At 40.5% G+C, this 24,221-nt stretch overlaps 2 protein-coding genes and 1 long non-coding RNA gene across 3 annotated transcripts in view; 1 reads left to right on the forward strand and 2 right to left on the reverse strand.

The window, feature by feature from the left end:
* The window catches only part of LOC136764882 (IgGFc-binding protein), a 128,373-nt gene that overhangs the window by 41,744 nt on the left and 62,408 nt on the right, over nt 1-24,221 (reverse strand). The window lies entirely within an intron of this gene.
* On the forward strand, nt 816-2,491 carry LOC136764899 (uncharacterized). Its single transcript, XR_010821259.1, has 2 exons — nt 816-1,314; nt 1,522-2,491. It is a non-coding gene; the product is annotated as an uncharacterized LOC136764899 (long non-coding RNA).
* Nucleotides 18,199-20,188, reverse strand: LOC136765038 (alpha-tectorin-like). Its single transcript, XM_066719513.1, has 4 exons — nt 19,919-20,188; nt 19,283-19,856; nt 18,728-18,927; nt 18,199-18,360 (listed from the first exon to the last, which is right to left on the reverse strand). The coding sequence occupies exons 1-4, from the start codon at nt 20,186-20,188 to the stop codon at nt 18,199-18,201; spliced, it is 1,206 nt and encodes a 401-aa protein (XP_066575610.1).

The following is a 24,221-nucleotide window of genomic DNA, read 5'->3' on the forward strand; positions in this document are numbered from 1 at the left end:
ATGAAAAAAATATTTTGTAGCCGGACTCTCACATATAGGTGTTTACAGCCCTGATGATAACACAGTAGTGTCGAAAGGCCTGTTATTCAATACAATTAAACTTGTAATACAAAATTATATATGTTGCCTTATTTGGGCCAGCACCTCATGAGTGAAGACCCTGCAGTGCACAGATGCTTTTAAGTTATATTCAGATACAGGGCTGTATCGAGCCGCTGCCCCTTTTCATTCCCCTGTTGTTTTTTTCCTAAGTGCCCCCTGTGACCTGATCGCCTCTCCCCCGATCATGCTGCGCTCCACAACCGGGAAATTGGGCCACACTTCGTCAGCACCCCCTCGGACCGAAGTACCCCTTTGTTTGTTTCAGCCACTGCCCCCCCCCACACTGGCTAGGCTGTGCGCGCATCACTCTTTAGAGTTGTATCATTTTGAGTTTTGAGATTCAGACTCAGTCTTCTGCAGCATAGTGCAATAGATAACATTATAACAAATGTGATCACTACAGGCTTACATATTGTACGTTGTTTATTTTGTTTTATTATTATACAAATGTTTGTGATATATGTATCTGTGTGTGTGTGTGTATGTGAACAGTGAGTTTGCTAAGAAAACATTTTTTTTTTTAAAATATAAATCCTTTGTTAATACTGAATACACATACAAATAATATCCAGATATGAGCCTAATAACATGTATTTTTGTTTTCTTCAAGATAAAATTGAGGAACTGTAAAAATACCTTGATAATTTATGGAAAATAAAATGTTTGATTAAAACATCAAATTAATCTCGTGTGCCCCCTTCATAAGGCTCACACACAAACACTTTCACTTAATTAATAAAATCACAATTTACTTTTACTTTTGGTAGTTGAGTACTCTTAAAAGTAGCTACTTTTATACTTTTACTCAAGTGCTGTTTGAATGGGAGACTTTTTACTTTTACCGGAGGAAGTTTTTGATAGAATATTTTTACTTTTACTCAAGTATGATTTCCAAATACTTTTTACACCTCTGGAAACTTGTTACATTATCTCATGTGTTCTTATTGTTTTTAGGGGAGGGGTGCAATACACAAAAACTTATGTTTTTTTTTAAGTTCAACGTGAAATCTTACACAATGTATGTATTGTGTAAGTTGCTAATTTGCATGTCCTGTTTCCTGGTGATTGCTACTGTGAATGTTGAAAGGTTAGTGGAACTGAACTTACTGTCTACTATATTGTCCCCGACAGAGAGGGAGAAAGGGGCCACAGTGCATTTTTAGTGTCAGACCTCAGCCAGTGTGCAGCGCAGAACAGACACCACTGGGAGCTGTAAGTTATCTATCAGTCTAAATACATACTATTTCTGGAAAACTGTACTATTCCTGTGACACATTGAAAGACTCCTTCATTTTGTGAACCATTTAATCTAATTTGTATAATTTTCTAAAATGGTCTTAATACTTAATACTTAATACTGTGCTGCATTTGACATGTGTGTTTAACAGTAATATATATAGTTTCACTTTCTGTCCCCAGTATCTCTACAGTGGGGAACCTGTGCTTCTCATCACTGACAGAGAGCAGAAGCACAGTACTGAAGCTGCAGCTATGGGTGTGGAAGAGACACTGCGCTTACTGGGGGCGACTCTGCTCCTCCTGCCTGGTAACACTGACTTCTGCAAAAAGTGTGAACATGACATGGACCCTATTATTTTCTCAGTTACTGATTACTGATGCAGGAATGTACAAACGGATAGATAGACAAACTTCAAACTTTTACTGTTAAAAAAGTATTGAAAATATACATTACTGTGCAAGTTTTAGGCAGGTGTGAAAACTGCTGTAAAGTAAGAATGCTTTCAAACATAAACATGTTAATAGATTATATTTATCAGTTAACAAAATGCAGTGAGTGAAGAGAAGAAAAATCTACATCAAATCCATATTTGGTGTGACCACCCTTTGCCTTCAAAACAGCATCAATTCTTCTAGGTACACTTGCACACAGTTTTTGAAGGAACTTGGCAGGTAGGTTGGCCCAAATATCTTGGAGAACTAACCATAGTTCTTCTGTGGATTTAGGCAGCCTCAGTTGATTCTCTCTCCATGTAATCACAGACAGAATCGATGATGTTGAGTACAGGGCTCTGTGGGGGCCATACCATCACTTCCAGGACTCCTTGTTCTTCTTTATGCTGAAGATAGGTCTTAATGACTGTCACTGTATGTTTGGGGTCACTGTCATGCTGCAGAATAAATTTGGGCCAATCAGATGCCTTCCTGATGGTATTGCATGATGGATAAGTATCTGCCTGTACTTCTCAGCAGTGAGGAGACCATTCATTCTGACCAAATCTCCAACTCCATTTGCAGAAATGCAGCCCCAAACTTGCAAGGAACCTCCACCATGCTTTGTTGCCTGCAGACACTCATTTGTGTACCGCTCTCCAGCCCTTCGGCGAACAAAATGCCTTCTGCTACAGCCAAATAAAATTTTGACAAATCAGTCCAGTTCCTGTGTTTTTGTGCATAGTTGAGTCGCTTGGCCTTTTTGCCACGTCGGAGGTATGGCTTTTTGGTGTCAAGTCTTCCATGAAGGCCACTTCTGACCAGACTTCTCCGGACAGTAGATGGGTGTACCAGGGTCCCACTGTTTTTGACCAATTCTGAGCTGATGGCATTGCTGGACATCTTCCGATTGTGAAGGGAAGTAAGCATGATGTGTCTTTCATCTGCTGCAGTACGTTTCCTTGGCTGACCAATGCGTCTACGGTCCTCAACGTTGCCTGTTTCTTTGTGTTTCTTCAAAAGAGCTTGAACAACATTCTTACTTTAAAGCATTTTTTCACACCTGCCTAAAACTTTTACACAGTACTGTATATATATGAAATTAGAATTAAAAAGAAAATGTACAATAATAGGTAGTAATATCTATTGAAAATGAATACGAATAGGAACAGGAATAACGTGAAAATCTCAAGCAGAGTTTTAAAGTATAACAGGTACGAGGATCAGATAGGCCTGAGGTTAAACTGATCACTATCAGCTCGGAAGAAGAGCGTGCGATATGTGTGTGTTGATACTGTCAAAATTCCTACCTGAATTCATGAGGAATAATATTAGTCCTTTTTAATCCCTGTTAGATAGCACTTCACAGTTTTTTCCTCTTTGTTTTCCTCCCTGCTCCCTTTCCCGTAGCCCTTGACTATAACCCTACATCTTGACAGCACTTAGCTTTTACCGTTCAGGATGTATGACCTCACTTACTGTACTTGCCTGTGTAAATTGTAAATTGTAAAATGTATTATATTTTAAATTGCTATGTCTTATATAAATTGAATTTGTAATGATTGATGCCTTTACTTAACTGTATTTTTGCACTGGATAACGGCATCTGCCAAGAAATAATAATAATAATAATAATAATAATAATAATAATAATAATAATAATAATAATTATTATTATTATTATTATATTGTATTATTATTGTCTTTTTCTGTTTTTAAGGCTCACACATTCCCTATTGGCAGTGAGGTTGTAGTTTGGTTGTACTTTGGTTCTAACAAAGACAATGTGAGAAAAATGTTGTGCAACATTTGTTTACCCATTTTTCCCTAGAGATGTTAATGTTCTCTGATTGTTGAACAGTAACCTTGTCTGCATTGATCATTGGTCACTCTCTAGAAACATATAGAACATATCAAGCACAACTTTACTATTTTGCAGTATTATTTTTTCATTTTACTTAAACTGTTTATTCTGTGCCCATTGTAATTGCAAGCATGCAGCAGAACAGGGAGATAAGTAGATTGCATGCTGCCCAAGTTCTTTCATGTCTGTGTTTGCAGTTAATAAATTAACCTGTAGCCTACATCTCTTTGTCTATGTCAGACCCAGGTCCAGAGGATGTCCAATAAGGACACCTATGAAGCTTACTTTAGGCCTTTTGCAAATCACATGCAATCACAGCAATTGGATCTCATGAATACTTCATGCTGAACACGCTTCTTCATTTCGTAAGTTGCCTTCAGACTGCATTGAGATGGTGACTGGTTGACTCCCAACAATCCTTTCATTGTGTTTATGTCTTTACTGAGCTGTAGATAACCGAGGGGTCTTCTGTTTCTGGGTTGGTGGTGGCGTCATTGCTGAGAAATAGCAAACACATGACATAGTTTAGATACAAATTAGTGGATACAACCAGTCTGAACATTTGCATAATGGGCAACTCTGTAAAGATATGATGTCACTTTAGTCATGATTTAAAAGCCATTAGTGTTGAATTAATACATTGTGCTTTGACTGCACTCCATGGCATTGACCTTTTTGTTTCTAAGCCACTCCTGTATGGCTTTGACTGTATGTATGTTCAGCAGGGTTTCTTCTAGGATTTCTCTGTACTTTTCTGCATCCATTCTGGTCTCATTAGGCCATAGAATCTTCCTCCACTTGGTCTCATGTCTTCTGGTAAACTCTAGCCGAGATTTGATGTGAGTTTTTTCAACAATGGCTTTTGTTTTGCCACTCTCCCATCAAGGAAACTTTTGTGAAGCACCTGGGCAGTGTCTCCCAGCTTAGCCGTTGAAGACTAACTTCTTTAGAGTTGCTATAGGCCTCTTGCTGGCCTCCCTGACTAGAGCCCTTCTTGCCCGGATACTCAGTTTTTGAGGACGGCCTGATCTAGGCAGATTCACAGTTGTACTATAGTCTCTCAATTTATTAATAATTGACTTGTCCTCTGGGGGATTTTCAATGCCTTGGAAATGGTCTTATATCTGATATGGTCTTATCACCCTGATTGGTGCTTTTGAAGAACCCTATTCGGATTTGATTGAAGTGTTCCTTCGTCTTCATGATGTAGTTTTCTGTTAGGAATTGTACTAACTAACTATTTGTGGGACATCACAGAGACAGCTGTATTAAACCTGAAATCATGTGACACATCTCGACTCCATTCAACTAATTATATGACTTCTAAAGACAACTGGTTTCACCACAGCTCAATCAGGTGTGTCATAGCAAAGGGGGTGATTACTTATGCATTCAATTATTTTCATGTTGTAACAATTAAATGTGGAAAAGTCCAAGGGGGTGAATACTTTCGAGAGCCACGGTATCTCTAAATCATTTAGAGACATTTGCAAATGACATCCTGTATGTAGCACAAGATTATCACTTCCTGTTCACTTGCTCAATAATTTCTATGTAACTGAATGAGGAAACAGGAAGTGATGATCTCAGCCAACATACAGAAAGTCATTTGAAGATATCTCAAAATTATTTGCAGATATCTCTAAATAATTTAAATGTAAATTAAAGTCAAATATATTAATAACAGTCTGCAGGTTTAGTTTGCCAAATGAACATTGTGAGATATCTCTAACTTAAATATATCTGCAAATCAATTAGAGATATCTTTGAAAAGCACCTTAATTAGATGTCTGCAAATGGTTTAAAGACATCTGAAATTAAATTCAAGATCTTGAAATAATTTAAAGATATCTCAAAATATTTATCTCTAAATGATCATTTCGCTTGCCATATTGCCTGTGTAGTAATGTGATAAGCACTGAAATTGAAATGACTGTTGTGTCCTAAATGTGTCCTTTTCTTGTCTTCCAAGCCATGCTTCAGTAGTAGGTGGTCTGCTGGTGGCATTCATCAGTGGAAGAATCACAGGTTGGTGTTAGGGGAGTGGTTTAGGGGCGATGATTTGGAAACTTGCCTGGGCGCTGACTTGTGCTGGAAGTTAACGGTGGCGTAGTTGAGATCATCCCCCTGCACTGCAGCGCTCTGGCTCTGCTCTCTCCCCGGGGAACCTGTTTTTCTCACATTACTGTACAAGTCCTCTGTTGCAGCCTGTGTGGGGTTGGGCACAGACAATGTGAGTGAGCCTTATACTCATTCTTGTTGTTTTGATTTTACCACCAACCTCTTTAACTGTATCTTCTCTCTCTCTTTTTCTGACCTTAAGATTGAAAGTTTACCTCTGACACTATGTGTCTGCTGTTGTCTTCTCTGGATGGAATAGTCTTCCTCCTTAGGACATAAGAAGACAAGTTAAGAAGTTATAAAAAGCAGTTTGTGACTTGGCAATTCTGTATCTTGATTAGGGTATTTCACCTGCCATTCTTTTAAATTTCATGCAATTGATTTGATAGTGGAACCAGTGGAATAAAAACAAATGGAAATCACATAAACATAAAATTCAACATACATACATAAATTAAAGCCTGGGCCCGTATTCATAAAGCGATTCGGTCATAAATGCCTGAAAGATCTGAGAGTGATGTCAATTTGCTCCTACTTTTACTCTGAGGAGTAAAGGCTATTAATAAAGGTTCTATACAATTAAAAGTCCTCCTAACTTGACCAATATTTAGGAGACCTCACGAGGCTCCCTAACTAGTTAGGAGTAGGGAGATGGCATCAATGTGAAGACGACTGAGCGCAACTTCTGTGAGAGGAAAGGTGTTACAGCGGTGTGATGATGAAGAGTTATTGTGGCGATATAGATTGGACAGAAATTGAATATACTTGGTTAAAGAACAAGTCAGCAATGCAGTTTCTTTCGCCACTGTCAGAAATGCAACACTGTCAGCAGAGTAAAGGTGGTGACAATGTTGTGGTGTCTGGCAACAGGGGAAATGCAACAATGTAGCAGTGATGATTTGGGACCATCATCACAGCATTCAAATAGCAGATTTTCCAATCAAACCATACTGGCATTAACACTCGAGATCGTCCGACAGTTTATTGATTCCCCCATGACCGTGCGCAAATATCCCCAAAACAAGCCACATTCATAATCAATGATTATACTGTAAGATATTATTTGTTAGAATGTATTTTTCTATGGGAAATTCTATGCTATCTGGTTTGGTACAAGAAATAGACTTCTTCCCTTCTATCTAGTTTCCTAAATTCGAAGGAGGCCTCTGGTAGACCCTGGCTTATCTATGTGTCCAGAGTCCAAAAGATACCTGTCCTCTGATTGACTCCTTGCCAATCTCCAAAGACCCCCACCTCTAAGTTACATCTGTATCACACACCCTTCTCATGGTGTTGTGCTGCCAAAATGTGATTGGTTGAAAGCAAACCTTATAAAACTAGGGATAAACAAAGAGAAGTTAGTTCAAGAGTTCAAGGAGTTCAAGAAGAAGAAGAAGGAGATCATGACAAGAGTGGAGCAGGAGGAAGAGAGAGACACACCCGCTGCCTGCCCGACAAGACTGACCTAAGCTGCCCTGTGAGGAGAATAGGAGAAATCGGGTATTATCTGTTTCTTTCAGCTAAAAGTATTTGTAAGAGACTTTATTACTAACTTCTACCTCCTACTCTGAGTGAGGAGTAATATTACTCCTAAACTAACTTTTAGTGTGATTTCTAGGAGTAAATCTGAGATGTTTTATGCATATAGGCACAGATCCAACCTGACATCATCTTTACAGGATCTTAGCTACATCTAGGGTCTGGACTGTGTAACTGCACAGTAATTAAAACTATTAATTAAAACAGCATACTTTATTATTCATCAATTATATATGAGAATCTAATAGAAGGACACCAGCAATGGGCTGTTTAATTGACTTTGGAAAACAGGGGCTGCTGGGATTGTGTCACTATGTTGACCTGTAACTTTAAGTAAAGTAAGTAAGTAAAATGTAGCTTAACCCTTAGCTGTGGCCACATTCTTATCTGCAGTAACACACTCTACACATTTACTCTAGCACTGAGGTCAGCCACCCTGCTAAAGTAAAACACCAGCCAGTTCCCACACAGCACATTTGATAGTAAATTAGCATGGCAAAATGTTTCAGTTCCTCTTTGTAGTTTCCTATGATCTTGCCATGCTCAGTATTTATTTATACTTGGCTACAGAAAAGGAAATGATCATGCCATCCCATACCCTGGCAGAGTCAGGATCGACTCGGGCAACATTTGCAGATTACTGTAGCAACCAAGAGGTATCCATCTCTTTAAAACCTTAGACCTCAGCTGATAAAGTGCGGGAGGGAGCACACTCAGTCCACTCTCCATGTCATGTAGATGTCACACAGAGCCAATGCAGACACGTTATATCATGATCGTAGTTTGCAGACTCCACCCATGCTCACCTCTTGATGCAGATGATGAACACAACAGCGACCACTATTACAAGCACTAGGCTTCCAAATACAGCCAGAAGGAGCCTGGTGATGGTACCTGGAACAGAGGAGAAAATTAAGAGACAGAGTAATGGGATCTCATTTTGAAAAGCAAAAGAGGGGATTTTGAGGTATGCTTAGAAATCAGCAGAAGTTTAACAAAAGCTCAGATCGACAAGGGCAACTTACAGGGATGTTGGTAGGGATGGATGACACAAATTCATTCTTAACAATTAAAAGTACACCTCTAATATTTAGGAGACCTCACGAGGTCCCCTATCTAGTTAGGAGTTGGCAGCAATGAGAGACGACTGAGCGCATCTTGCGTGAAAGGAAAGGTGTTACAGCCGTGTGATGGTGAAGAGTTATTGTGGTGATATAGACTGGACAGAAATTAAATATTCTTTTTACTGAACAAGTCAGAAATGCAGGTTGAGTGAGTAAACATTTTCCACAAAGATATAGAATTTGGACTGGGCAGCGTTCTGAATTGTCTAGGAATTTGCAGGTTTTCAACAGTGTCTTCCTCATAGTTCTGTTTTTTGATATATTGTATTAAATGTATCATACCTGTCACTGGCAGAGTTACAGCTGTAGAGTTGTGAGCTCCATGTTTATTCTGTGCTTCACAGTAGTACTGCCCACTGTCTCCAGAGCTGATCTCTGTAATGGTGAAACTCTGCCCTGATCCGTTCTCCCAGACAGCAGCTCCATTGGTCTTAAACCAGGTGTAGTTCTGCACTGGTGGGTTTGCATTGCTGCTGCAGGTCAGGGTGACAGAACTGCCTTCCACTATTTCACCAGAGGGGCTGACTGACACTGAGGTGTTCTTTGGGACGTCTGAAAGAAAGCAGTCAACCGTCATTTAGTTGTTTCACTATTAATATGCACTACCAGTACTCTTCTTATTATAATGTTATAATACAATCCTATTCAGTGTCCTCTATCAAAGAAGGTCTTCAGTTTTTGATTTTAATAAAATGTCTAGTAAACCTGGGCTGCGTTAAGAGTTTAGTAACAAAATGTACAGAATCATTCACATCTTCAAGCTGACAAACTGGAAATATTATTTTCATCTGTAGACTCACATTCAACCTTCAAAGTGATCTGTGGAGACTGCACACTTGTATTGTCTTTTGAAGCACAGGAGTAGTTTCCAAAGTGTTCATAGGAAACATTATTAAAGCTCAGTGTGTTTGATGTGGTGTTGTAGGTGGGCCGGCCATCCTTAAACCAGGTGAACTCTGTCTGGTTTGGAGAGCAGCTCTGTGTGCTGCAGGTCAGGGTCACATTGTCTCCTTCTAGAATGACTGGGCTGTGTCTTGTTGTTTTCACTTTAACTGTCAAGGGACCATCTGGTAAAAAGGAAAATAAATTAGCTGTTAGTTCAGATTATGAATGGATCTGACAGGTGCTCTGCTTGAATGGGTACTGTGGGATCCAGTAGGAAACACAGACCTGATTGAAGTGTTCAGCAACTGAGCAAGATAAGCAGTTGGAAGGAGGACTTGTCTAAATAGAGGAGTATTGTATAACCATCAGGCACAAAGGAGAAGCAAACGATAAACTCCACAAGAGAAAAACAAATCGCTGGAATGTATAGTTTCCAACAAACAAAAGATAAAAACAAATTACAATTGTACATTTTATACATTTATTTTAGTTAAAAGGGATTTTAAAATCTTACCTGCAACACTGAGATTCACTCCATTCAGACCCAGGACTGATTTTGGGTGTCTGTCTATTGTTATTCTGAAATAATATTTCCTGCTGTCAGAGCTCCTTATACCTGTCAACTTGAAGCTGCAGCTCCTGTCTTGTTCAGTATACTGCACTCTGCCTGTGTAGTTAGTGTCAAGATGTTCCCCTCTACTGTGATAAATAAAGGGGGGTTGATCATAGTTACTATTATTTGGTAAATTCGTCCACTTCCACTCTGTCACTGTGGCTCCTTCAGGATAATCGTAGGTACAGGGTATGAGCACAGAGGAGCCCCTCAGGGCACAGATCTGTGACACTGGATACGTCACCACCAGAGTACCACCCAGCACACCTGCAAAACACCAGTTAAATAATCAGTACACAGAGAAAGTAATTCATCAATATTACATATAGGAAGAACACCAAACTTACAGAAGAAAGCCTTTGAGACATAGCATTGTAAAACAAAAGACTGCTTTGAATGGAAACAAAAAAATGAATGGCAGCACAGATTAATATTTACATAATACAAATTCTACTTAAACTGTAAAAAGGTGATGAAACAAAAGATGTAACTTATTTAGAATTTGTCCAAGTTATAAAGTTATTAAGAGCTTACAAACAAAATTACATTAAAAATAATTTACAAACATTACCAGGTGAAAAAATGTTATAGATAATGATGTAGTCTAATTTGTCAATTATTATTATTATTATTATTATTATTATTATTATTATTATTATTATTAATAATAATAATAATAATAATAATAATAATAATAATAATAATAATAATCTTCACCATAAACACCATCATCATAATTGCCATTCTAATAAGATAATTTTGTTGGATGAGTTGTTTGGTATGTTATGTGAGTATTAGTTTTGTCATGTCAGTTGTTTTACTGATATCTGTATACTTTGCAGATCTTGCATATGATCACACTGCTTATTATATGCAGCTGTTTATGACATGCTGGCCTCACATTAATAAGCTGTATTTAACAGGTGTTATCTCCATTTGCTGTGGCTGTAGTCAGTGTTCAAATACTGAATCAGGCAGTCAGTGTTACCAGGCAGGAGGAGCAGAGTCGCCCCCAGTAAGCGCAGCGTCTCTTCCACACCCATAGCTGCAGCTTCAGTTCTGTCCTTCTGCTCTCTGTCAGAGAGAGAGACATACCATTAAATCAGTGTTCCTGAAAAGAAGAAGTCAGCCAGCAACACACAGACACAGTCCAGTAAGCTGTACAATCTTAATCAAACATACAGATGGGCTCCAAACAGCACAGAAGAATTTAACAGAGCAATCAGTTCTACAGAAATAATCAACATCATCAACACTTTCCTCAGCTCACAGTACCAGCCTGACGTGACAGGACTAAATCTGGCCATAAATGATATCAATCAAATATTTCAAATTGCAGCCAACAATGGCAAATCTTAAAAAGACAAAGAAAAAGATCAACCAGAATCACACACACACACAGACATGGTTTGATGATGAGTGTAAATCAATACGAACAAATTTAAGGCACCAATCCAATCAAAAACATCATCAACCACAAGACACAGAACTACGCCAGCAGTACTGTGAGACCCTAAAACACTACAAACACACCCTTAAAAATAAAAAAACAGAAACACACAAACAAAACACTCACAGACATAGAGAAATCTGTTGACCAAAACCAGTTCTGGGAAATGTAGAACAATTTAAATTCAACAAAACAACAAGAATTGGCAATACAAATGGAACCATTTGGAAAAAATACTTTGAAAACCTTTATAAAGATATCCAACAAAATGATCTGACACACAAACAAATTGAAACCAGGGAAAAACTGAAATTACTAGAACAATCAATTAAAAATAATCAAAACCCAATTGACGCTCCAATCACCCTACAGGAACTATCTAAAAAGCTCCAGGCACTTCCACCCAGAAAAACCTGCGGCCTGGACAGCATCAGCACTGAGATGCTCAATCACAGCAGCGCACAACTGCAGGAGGCTGTGCTTAAATTGTTCAACATGGTCCTCAGTACTGGTTACTTCCCTGACATCTGGAACCAGGGGCTGATCACCCCAATCTATAAGAGTGGAGACAAATTCGACCCTAACAACTACCGGGGCATCTGTGTGAGCAGTAACCTGGGGAAGGTGTTCTGCAGTATCATCAACGCCCGGATACTGGCCTTCCTTACCGAGCACAGTGTCCTGAGTAAGAGTCAGATTGACTTCCTCCCAAATCACCGCACTACAGATCATATTTACACCATACACACCCTCATAGACAAACACGTCCACCAAAAAAGTAAAGGCAAAATCTTTGCCTGTTTCATTGATTTCAAAAAGGCATTTGATTCCATTTGGCACAAGGGACTTTATTACAGAATTCTTCAAAGCGGTGTAGGGGGTAAAGTCTATGATATTATAAAATCAATGTACACCAAAAACAAATGTGCAGTAAAAATTGGCAACAAAAGAACAGAATTCTTCACTCAGGAGCGGGGAGTGAGGCAGGGCTGTGGTCTGAGCCCAACACTGTTCAACATCTACATCAATCAGTTGGCAACTGTGTTGGAGCAGTCTGATGCCCCTGGCCTCACCCTAAATGACACAGAAGTCAAATTCCTGCTCTATGCAGATGACCTAGTCCTGCTGTCGCCCACAGAGCAGGGGCTTCAGCAAAACCTGGCACTGCTAGAGCAGTACTGTCAGTCCTGGGCCCTGGCAGTAAACATGAAGAAGACAAAGATCATGATCTTCCAAAAAAAGGCCAGACCTCAGGGAAACAAATACCACTTCACGCTAGGCAACACTACCCTAGAACACACCTCACACTACACTTACCTGGGCCTGACTATTAGTGCGTCAGGGGGGTTTAACCTGGCAGTGAAGGCACTCAAAGTCAAAGCAAGAAGAGCTTTCTACGCAATCAGAAGAAGATTCTATAACATTAATATTCCAGTCAAAATCTGGCTCAAACTAATTGACAGCGTGATCCAGCCCATTGCCCTGTACGGTAGTGAAGTATGGGGTCCACTCAGTCAACAGGACTACACAAGGTGGGACAAACATCCAACAGAGACCCTGCATGCTGAATTCTATAAAAACATACTGCAGGTGCACAGGAACACACCAAACCACGCATGCCGGGCAGAATTAGGCCGTTTCCCAACTCTCATTAATATAAAGAAAAGAGCACTGAAATTGGATGCACCTGAAGAAAAGTGAGTCAGACTCACTCCAGGACAAGGCCCTCCAAACCCAAGAGCTCAGCCCTGAAAAGAGTCCCCTGAGTCAGCTGGCCCTGAAGCTCATGGCACTGACCCCCGCTAATACTGCGAACAGAGACCAGCTTCAGGTCAGCACTGCTTACCTGCCCCCAATTAGAGTCAACCAAATCATAAAGATAACCAAAACCTCCTATCTGGAACATTGGAACAATGAAACCAAATCCCAAAGTAAACTGGATTGCTATCGGGCCCTAAACAGAGAATACACCCTGGCAGAGTATCTCTTCACTGTCAGAGATACGAAGCAGAGACGGATCCTGACCAAGTACAGGCTCAGTGACCACAGCCTGGCCGTAGAGACGGGCCGACACAGGCAGAGCTGGCTGCCCAGAGAGGAGCGGCGCTGTGGTCACTGCGAGACAGGAGAGGTCGAGACAGAGATGCACTTCCTCCTCCACTGCAAAAAATATGCCAAATTAAGGGACACATTCTTTAATAAATTCATAAATATTATATAATCATTTTCTGAATTGATAAATTAAAAGAAAATAGCTATCCTCCTGGGGGAGGGACACACAGCCCCCCTGGCCGCCCAATATGTAGCCGCCTGCCACAGCCTGAGGGGCTCACTGTGAAAACATACATGAGCACCAGCTGTAAACTTGTAAACTATAAATAAAGTAAATGTACATGTCTATTAAGATTTTATTTATAAATTATATTGTAATGTTTCAAAAAAAAAATTCTCCTTTTTCTTACCTTTTATTATTTTTCAATGTATGTATATAATATCAACTGCTTTGGCAACACTACAAAACTGTTTGTCATGCCAATAAAGCACCCTTGAATTGAATTGAATTGAATTGAGAGAGAGAGAGAGATGGAGAATGGTCCAAAAAAAAAAGAAAAAAAAAGATACACTCTGTTCTCTCTTCATTTGGCGAAATGTGAAGGAAATATTTAAAGCAGACAACTGGGTTTAATTTCCATTTGCAGTTTTGCATGCTTAAACAAGTCACATTTCTTGCTTTGCAGTCACCCTTACAGTTTCTGCAACAAATACATGTTTCTCAAAACATCCAGTCAACATGTAAATAGACACAATGTACAATATAAGGCCTAATAAAAGACAACTAAAATCAAGCACAAACAGACTAAAATGAATAATGTGTATGCAGGGAGCTAGCATTATCTCTATGCTGTGGTGTTATGGTGTTGGAGAACTTGACCTACTCAAGCAAGATTTATGTTATTACTTACCAAGTAGTGGTGTTATTGTGCTGTGATCTGTAACTCACCTTTACCAACAATCAGCAATTAGGAGCTCCTTTCCACACAGACTCTTCTCACTGACTAATTACATAAGTGTGGGCTTCAGCAACTGATATTTGTTCAACAATTAAGTGACTCAGCAAAACAAAAAATAATAATTTCCCCTTTTTTCCCCCACTCTCTCTCTCTCTCTCTCTCTCTCTCTCTCTCTCACAAAAACACAGGAACTTATATTTTGCAATTACACATAAAAAAAAGGTTGTTTAGTTTTCTTCCTCCTATCTGTTTTTGTTTTTTACAGTTAGTCACTCAGTGTTGTGTTAATGACTCTCTGCTAATTGTGTACAGTGAAGGTCTTCACTGGATTCCTGAGCTTTACTCTTATTAACAGAATTTGTTTTATGATTCAATAAACATGGAGATACATTGCAGGTCTTATCTACATGTACAATGTACATCATTCATGACTCTAATGAGATTCGGGGTGCAAATACAAACACAGAGGTTTATATTATTACTACATGTGTGGATCAGGAAATATTACTACAGTGATTTTTTATGTATTTTTTCTTATGGTGGGATGTAGAGATAGTTTGCTACATAGGCCTACATAGACATTATTTATATATTTGTTTTGCAGACACCACTTTTGCTACTTTTAATCTCTGATACACAGATGCAACAGATAAGGAAAAAGAGGAAAGAAAAATAAAAAGTTTTGTATGTTTTGTCATCTGTTTAGCATGTTATTTGCCTGCACTGGAAATGTCAAGTTTGTGGTTTGACAGAATGTGCCTGTTTAGGTTCGCTACCTTACTCTGCACTGGACAAACCGGCATCCCCATAGCCTATGAAACCTGGGCAGTGCAGTATTGGGCAGCTCTGATTGAACAGGGGAATCCCGGGGAATGAGGGAGCGCTGGTACTGAAAGGCCAGTTCTCTTGGCTCTCTTTCATTATTATTTATTATTATTATTATTTTTATTTCTTGGCAGACGCCCTTATCCAGGGCGACTTACAACATAAGTGCAAAAATACAGAGAAGTACAAGGCATCAATCATTACAAGTTCAACTTAGCTAAAACATAACAGTTCAAAATACATTTTACAGATTCCAATTTACAATTTACACAAGTACAGTAAGAGACTTCCTACATCCTGGACGGTGAAAGTGCTGTCAAGATGTAGGGTTACAGGCTAGGGCTATGGGAAAGGCAGCAAGGAGGAAAACAATCAAGAACGCAAGGAGCATAATAAGCTCAAGTGCTATCTAGCAGGGATAGAGGACTAATATTACAAGTACTGTCGGGAAGAGTAAGCGCCGGAATGAGGTCAAGGACTCTACTGTTTTGACTTCAGTGGGCAGGTCGTTCCACCACGTTCAGGGATGAGAAGGAGGGAGGAGGGAGAGTGGAGAGGAGGCAGAGTTAGCCTTCTGGCACTGGAGGAGCGCAGTGGTCTGGAAGGGATGTATGGAGAGACGAGTGACTGAAGGTAGCTTGGTGCAGTGTGGTCAAGACAGCGGTAGGTGAGGGTCAAAGTCTTGAACTGAATGCGTGCCGCTATCGGGAGCCAGTGGAGGGAGCGGAGCAGTGGAGTAGCGTGTGCGAATCGTGGCAGAGAGAATACCAGACGAGCCGCAGAGTTCTGGATGAGCTGGAGTGGGCGGGTAGTGGATGCAGGCAGGCCGGCCAGGAGGGAGTTGCAGTAGTCCAGGCGGGAGAGGACCAGTGACTGGACGAGTAGCTGAGTTCATCCAGTGCTATAGTTGTTTAACACAGAAACTGAAGTCCAGTTTTCCTTTATTCCCTACATTCACTCTTGTGCCTTTCTTGAGCTGCTGAACCTGCTTCAACCCACTGAAGTTAAGCTACTAGTGAGGGTTGAAGCTGCACTATTAAGTACTTATGTTTCTCACTCTCTGTTGGCAGACGGCCCCCTGGGTTGTATTTATCAATGTTGCATACATGTGGCCCTTGTCTTACACTTGAAGACTGTTTGCATGCAACACTTAAAACCAATAGTCTGTGTCAGTCCAGATAGCTGTTGGTGTCTTGCTATTCTGTTGTCACTAGATGATGGTTATTGGGAATGTATGTTGTCTTACTAAGAAAGGTTGGATCTGGTTCATTACATGTCATGATTTAATGTATTGAGAGTTTATAATTGCTTTTTTAGAAAAAGATCAAATAACATTTAATCATTTGGAGGCTCTGACGACTCAGTAAAGATATTTAATTTTACATTGACAGGTTCATATATACATGCAAATATGTAAATATGTCTTCCTGTCTGCCTGCTTGTCTGCCGGCCAGTCTGTCTTTCTGTCTGTCCATCCATCTGTCCGCCCACCCAGTATCTTGTATTTTATCTTCATCCTCAACTCTACAGTGTAACATTTTATTCCTTGTATATTTATTCAAGCAATCCATTCTTTAGAAAAGAGAGGTATTTTGGAAACTCTTCAAAGACCATGTATTAATATGCTTTGTCACATAAATACACAAGTCTTGGTTTCCACATTCTGTCGTGCTAGCAGTTGTCAGTCTGTGTTTAATATTCAATATGACACTGTGGTGTTGTGAAATATGTAGGTTTTATATTGTTTGCCCACATCCTAGACTCGTTTGGCAAGAGCTGCCAGGAGAAAGAACTGCTAGAGTTGGTTAAAATAGAGATAGTGATAGTTTATAAATAGTGTGCTAATCTTGTAAAGATACTGTTTTATTTGGTGTAGTATTTTACATTTCATGAATAAAAACAATTCAATTTTTTAATACTTATGAAAAAATCAATTCTTAAAATCACTTAAAATTTTTAAAATCTGAGATTTTAACAAAAAACAAAACAATTAACTTCAAAATAAACGTGCCCAAAACAACAAAACAAACGTGATTAAAGCAAAAACTGCTCACCAACATAAAAGTCAAATACATTGAAAATAACTGAAAATGCATTGGACAAAATAAAGAAACAATTAAAAAGGTAAAAAATAAAAAACAAACAAAAAAGGTCCAATGCATTTAAAATTAAATCCAAAACGGTCAATGTATTTGACAAAAGAATATAACAAAACTAAACCAAAAAAACCCTAAACAATTAGTGGTTTAAAAGCAACTAAATCTTTAAAAACAATTAAGATTCCTTTTTAAAATCGTTTTAAAAACAATCATCCATAAAATAAAAAGAAAGAAAAAAGGTTGGCTATTATTATTTTTAGTATTATTAAACACTGTTTTTAGGCTTGAGGACACTTGCAGCTCAATCCAAATTAGCATCTGAAGGAGCCCATGTGTCTTCTGGTTGTCATCCTAGCTGAGGTCTTAATTTTTCACTGAACTAATGATAATTGTATTTCAGACTTGGCAGTTGTTCTCAGGCCTTAAATAGGTGGAGATCAGTAATGTCAGTGGGTGACATCAACAACAATAGCAATAACTGGAGCTGGAATGAACGCCAGCCAGCCAGCAGACACTGGGAGCTTCTCCAGGATCAGTGAGGGGAGACACTGGCTTAAAATTAACCATTGCTGGAAAATATGAAGAATAAGGTAAATACATTCATGATTGAATTAATATGACTTGGATTAACTGGGGCCTCACCACTGAGGTAGGAAGTCCTTGGAAATCCAGGATTTGATTAACTCTTACCCAGACCTTTTGCTTCGCCGACACAGTGACCAGAGTTTCTGTGAAGAAGGCAAACACCACACCCAGGCTTGACTTGTCCTGGCCACATTCTTGGATCCCGGCCACCACTCTGAAGCTGCTGTTCCCAGCTTGCTTTCCAGCATGGTGGACAACCACATCAAAGTGACCCCCAATCCTGAGACTGGTGACCATCCTACAGAACCCTTACAGGATGCAGGTGACATCAGTGGGGCAGCAGCCTAGGGCCCCATTCCTCACCGCACACTGGGTGTTGGCTGGGCAGGAGGTCTCCTCACATATAGAGTTGTGCCTGGAGCTACAGCTGCATTTCTGGGTGCACTTGTTAATGTAGATGATCTCTCCACTCTGTGTGGAAAGGGAAGCGAGGATGAGGCATTGATTTTACAACCCCATTGCTCCTAAAATACACCTTGCATGGATTTCAGACCACTGGTATGGAAACAAAACTAACTAATTGAATGGAGATGATTAAATAAATAAATATAACTAAATTTCTGAAAATAATGAAAAACTCTCTGTGAAATGGTTCATATCCTCCAACGTCTGAGCTATATAGATGACTCATTGGTATTGGGACCACCAGGAGTTTCATAGGGTGCTCTGGCCTACAACTTTCCAGTAGTTGTTTGTATATATTTCTAAATGTTTTAGTTTTTTATTTGTATTTTTGTTTTTACCTACTTAACTCTCACTGAGTTAGAGCATTGCTTACCTTCAAGTACATCCCATCCACCTCACAGCCACAGTCCTGTATCTCGACACACTTATCCCCATCTGCCACAAAGCCCGTGTCACACTCACATCCCTCTGAGCAGTCCTTCGAGCAGAGCTGCGGGTTGGTTATCCCCATGCAGTTGTTGTGACATGTGTCGGCACAAAGACTGTAGTGGCTGTTGGCAGGGCATGAGAAAGCTTGTACAGGAAAGAGAGGGACAGAAATGTACAGTGTTATGTCTCTGCCGTTCGTACTCACATTATTCAAAATTGGTTTGTCAGGCTTTTTTCTGCTGTTAAATAAACTGTGTCAACAGATACTGTTGTGATTCCCAGATGAGTTCTCACAAAAAGTATTTCACTTGATTTCAGTACCATGGGGTCAGAAAGAGATCACAAAAAAGTGATCATCTTTGTGGTGCATGGATCTACACAACTTGAGTAATATTCACTAAGCCATGAGGATGTGAAATAGACAGAAAAGCAGAAGTGTCTGGAAAAATTGAAGTTAGAGCCACATTACTGAAATGCATCGGGGTTCCCCAGTACTTACGACAGAAGCTGCGACTCCTCCAGTCTTTCAAGGTCACCCCAGCCTCCTGGCAGGCAGTAACGTAAGCCTGGATCCCCAGACATACGGCTTCTGTTTTGCCTCCCACTGTGAAGCTGTTGGCAATGCAATTTTCCAGGAAGCCTGCTGGGGGAAGCACTGGGTGACAAGCGGCCAGTGGTCCATTGGGAGCTGAGATCAGGCCGCACTTGTCAGATTTTGTCAGCTCTTCTCTCTCCTTATCTCCCAGTTTGGGGCAGCCTCCCTGCAGACAGAAATCACCACACAGCTCCTTTCCACCCTCCATTCTCCAGGATATCCCAAACTCATTGGCGCTGCCCACCAGGCCACCTAAAGGAAGGGCAAACTCATCATCTTTCTGGTTGTTGTAGTTTCCGCAGAGTCCTCCAATCACACCTGAGTATGTGGATGGCACCTTGACCAAGACCGTTTGCCAAAGGTCATAGGTCACTCTCAAACCAAAGTTGGCCTGCACCACTATCCCCATGCCTGCCTGGGAAGCCTGAAGTATCCCTCCATCCAGAGAGAAGGGCAGGTTGACACGGGTACCATTCATCTGTGAACAAGAAAATCAGAAACATCTCTCCTTATGTTGCATTAATGTTAGCATTGACTCACCTGAATCTGCCAGGGAAATCCCTTCTCCAGGGTGATGGAGACCCCAAACACCCTCACAGTAATCGAGCGAGTTGTGGACACCTTGCCCACCATGACATGCTCCTTCTCTGCAAAGACTGAGAACCATGGCAAGTTGACGGCAGCGGAGTTTGACACTGTGACCAGCGTGTAGCTGCAGGCTCCCTGGAAGTCATGTGAGTTGCCCGACACACTGCATGTGCTGTAGGCTTTGGGGTGGCAACCTTGGACGCCATCTAAATCCCTGCACATCTCCTGGGGACCACAGGAAGCAACCTGACAAGCCACAATGCCTGACTGGCAACTACAGCGAAGCTGACAGTCTCCGTCTGTGTAGAAGATCTGATCTGACCTGTAGTAGCGGTTCTCATGCTTGCAACCACATTCCTGTATGGGCACACACTCTTCGTCGCTCAGCAGGAAGCCTGGCATGCACTGGCAGCCCTCTCTACAGGCAGCTTTGCAACCGGTGGGGGCACTCATGCTGTAACATGTGGCAGGGCACCCGGGAGCACAAGTGCTGTACTCGCTGTTCTTCGGGCAGGAAAGAGCTGAGACAAATGGAATAGTGAAGGACAAGTCATTAAGGACATGTGGTTATAGACATGTGGAGATGCAACTGATGGAATATTGATTGATCTGTTTTAGGCAGAAGGTGGAAGAGGAGCACAGTTCAACGTGTATCAAGGGCACACGCAGGTATGATTGCGAAAAGTGGTCATTTCCGGTGTGTTAAAGTATGAACAAAAGACAAACCTACCACAGAAGTCCTTCTTCCTCCAATAATTGATTTGGCCTCCTGGCGTCTTGACATTGCTCCACATAGGCGGCGATGGCATCACAAGCTGCCTTCTGTAGGCCCTTGTTCAGCTGGATGTCGAACATGCAGCTGCCATGGAAGCGATCATAGTCTACCTTGCCCAGGCAGTCGCCCAGGGGCCCTTTGGGATCACAGTCAGCCACATAGAGCTGGGGTAGGAGGTGTCTGGGCACAGTCTTTACACTCAGAGGAGCAGGGGGCATCGCCCACTTTGTAGCTGTTTCCAAACTGTGTAGGATTATTGGCCTTTTGACCATTGGGCATAAGCAGGTCATCTTTCTTGTCACCATTGTAATTGCCACACAGGCCACACGTGGCGTTGGTGTAGCTGCTTGGTCACCCTGACCTTCACCTCGCTGATCCAGTTGAACATCACCTGGAGACCAAAGTGGGTCTCAAATACTCCAAACCTGCCACTTCTGTATGCCTGGCCCTGGCTATTGTTCATGTAGTATGGAAGGGAAGTCAAAATACCATTTACCTGCAGGACAAATCGGGACAATATACAGTGTTCAGTGTTAGTGCTACACAGACAATTTATAGGTTCACTGATGCACCTAGAGAGAAAGGACAGAAATTTGTCATGCAGTAACAGTTCTTAGAATAAATTTGGGTTTGTCTTGCCAGGTGAATCACTTCCGAGTGTTCTGTCTCTCTCTCATTATATAACCTCAATGGCAGCTGTACTGTATTTGAGCAATGACCTTTTAGCCTCACTCTCTATTAGAGCTCTATAACAATTTAAATCTCCAGGGGCAGGTTGGGTTCCATTCTTAAGGTTGATCTCAATCTGAGCTCAAATCTAGTACAGATTAACAAAGCATATTAATCCTCACAGACGTGACTGATCCATGTAGTGGGACCAACACTGAAGCGAAGTCATGCTTTACCCACAAGTTTGAAACTGCGTTTAGCCTTGAGATGTTTTGCAACTGTCAGGTTTCAGCAAATACATAACATTATAAGTGTAGACGAGTCTGGTTAAGTACAGATTAACACCAAAAATGTGATTTACATTATTTACAATGATTTGTAATTTCAAATAAACAGTATAATGTTGAACCATAAATTATCATGTAAAACTCTAATTTCTCCAGCACCCCTGTTGCAAACTCAAGATGACAGGTGACAGAGCCTCCTGTAGCAGCTCCACAGCTGTACAACACTTTTATTATTATTTGTATTATTATTTGTATTTCTTGGCAGACGCCCTTATCCATGGCGACTTACAACATTTAGAAGCACCCCTACACTCCATAGTTTTAAGACATTTCTTAAAACTAACCTTTTTTAAAAAGCTTTTATTTGAGGAGTTAAAGAAACGCACAACAGTGCAAGAAATTGGAACCGGTTGTGCACTTTGTGTGATTTTAACAGATCCAACGGGCAATGTCCTTGACGAAAAACTTTTTGCACAACAGACTACAAATGACTTGTCAAATCCAGTGTACAATGAGGCATAAGCACACTGAAATTAACATGCATTGGGAAACATATTGAACAACTAAGATTGTTTAATGAATAAACTTGTCAGCAATATAGCACAGTATAGTTTTCTGAAAGGTTTATGATTGCCATTGAGTCATTAGAGTGGAAGATAATCAAATAGCCGCACCAGAGACGAGACGGTTAAAAAATAGGAAACTCCTTAGTTACTGCACACGCTGCTTAATAATTGGATCCAAAAATCGAATCAGTGTAGCCTGATCTTTGATCTGCTTCTTACAACACCTTTCCATGATCCGGATCCAGTGAGCTTGGATAACGATCCCGTATTCTGATTCTTTTAGTACAACCGCCCCCAAAAGTCTGTGATTCCTGATGTAAAATGGACCATATAAACTTGTAGACCAGTAGGCACACCGACTTAATAAAAAAAAAAAATGCATGGCACACCTCCTGCCCACCCACCTGACATTCTGCCCATTTTTCATGTTTAAAATAAAACATAACTTCCAGTGAGAAACCTCAGCACATCTTCAAGCACAGACTCATTTAATTCTTGTAGCAGCCTATTTATTTTTAATTAATGATACATTTCTTTCTTTATTATTTTAGTTTCTTTAGATGCGAGATTCTCATGAGTCCTAATCAAAGTGTTGACAGACACTAGTTGAAAAACTATCGACATCGCTTACCAGGATCTTCCCTCGGTAATCATTACTGATGGTGATGGAGCTGTTGAAGACCTTGACTGTCACTACCTTGGCAAAGGACACTCGTGGGAGGCCAGATGTATAGTTCTTTTAAAAGTTTTATATAACATCTCAATCATTACCAGAAACAAAAAATATGCAGCACATTACCAGAAACAAAAAAATATGCAGCACATTACCAGAAACAAAAAATATGCAGCAAACAGAAATAGGTAATACAATGTATTAAAATGTCACAGCATGTGAGTAGTTTTGTAGCAGGCTATGGGGGCTTGTTGCCCATATCCAAGTCATTTAAAATATTTCCTCAGAAGCTTCCTAAAGAGGGGCTTAAGTGGCAGTGCAGGGGCTAGGGTCTGAACTAAGACCTCTTCACAAGTCTCTATTCCCTTCTCTGTTTCAAGAGCAAACTTTAGCCATTTGCTCTCCTTTTTTAACGGTCTGCAATATGTTGTAAATGAGGTTGAGGCAATTATATTCAGACAAGTTAAGGGCTGGTGGATTTTCTATACAGGGGTTTGATGTAGCACAACTTCCTAGCACATTTGTTTTGTAGGCTATTAAAAACGCATAGGATCTGGCTATTTATTTATTTATTGATTTAAGTTGTATGATGCCACAGCATTAAGGCGGTTAATGTTCAGAAACACTGGAAAACGGTAACATGCCTTGTAATTGATTTATTTTATAATGATTATTATCATTATTGTAGTTTTTTTAATGTCTTTCTATGGTTTTGTTTTATAAATAGTATTATTACTTCACAAGATTAGTAAACAAGAGGTATGGATACAAGACAAAGTGTGGTTTAAGAGATTAATTCCACTATTATTTATTTCAAACCAATGGCAGGGATGCCTACATTGACCAACTAATGGCCTATTTAAAAATAAATGTTTGGTGGGGGGTTAAAGACACATTAAGCTTTCTAAATGTTGATACACCTAAAAACTGTTAAAAATTAAATGACTACGATATTTAACAAATTAGTAATTGTAAGAATACGTAGCATCTAAATGGTTACCCTGAAAGCATGTGACACAGTTAAGAACCTTGACCGGAAGTTTGGGTCCCGGTCCCGTCCGCCAAACCAGAGGTCCTGGCCGCCGCCGCCGCCGCCCAGCCCGAGTGCCCGGCCACCGCCGCTGTCCAGCTCGGACGTTGCCGCCGATCCAGAAGTCCCGGTCCCGATCCCGTCCGCTGCCACTGAACCAGAGGTCCTGATCACAGTGGTCGCCGCCGCCGCCCAGCCCGAGTGCCCAGCGGTCATCGCCGCCTTCCACGGCTCCGCCTCCTGAGGCTCCCTCTG

Source organism: Amia ocellicauda, chromosome 12 (assembly GCF_036373705.1).
Source record: "Amia ocellicauda isolate fAmiCal2 chromosome 12, fAmiCal2.hap1, whole genome shotgun sequence".
Taxonomy (NCBI): Eukaryota; Metazoa; Chordata; class Actinopteri; order Amiiformes; family Amiidae; genus Amia; species Amia ocellicauda.

What these genes read in the sequence shown, in the direction of transcription:
- LOC136765038 (XM_066719513.1), bottom strand. Translation starts at nt 20,188, where the DNA reads ATGTGCAGGGATTTAGATGGCGTCCAAGGTTGCCACCCCAAAGCCTAC. An exon ending in GATTTCCCTGGCAGATTCAG is followed by an intron (nt 19,857 to 19,918) that starts GTGAGTCAATGC and finishes TCTTGTTCACAG; the next exon opens with ATGAATGGTACCCGTGTCAA. An exon ending in GAGGAGTCGCAGCTTCTGTC is followed by an intron (nt 18,928 to 19,282) that starts GTAAGTACTGGG and finishes TTCCTGTACAAG; the next exon opens with CTTTCTCATGCCCTGCCAAC.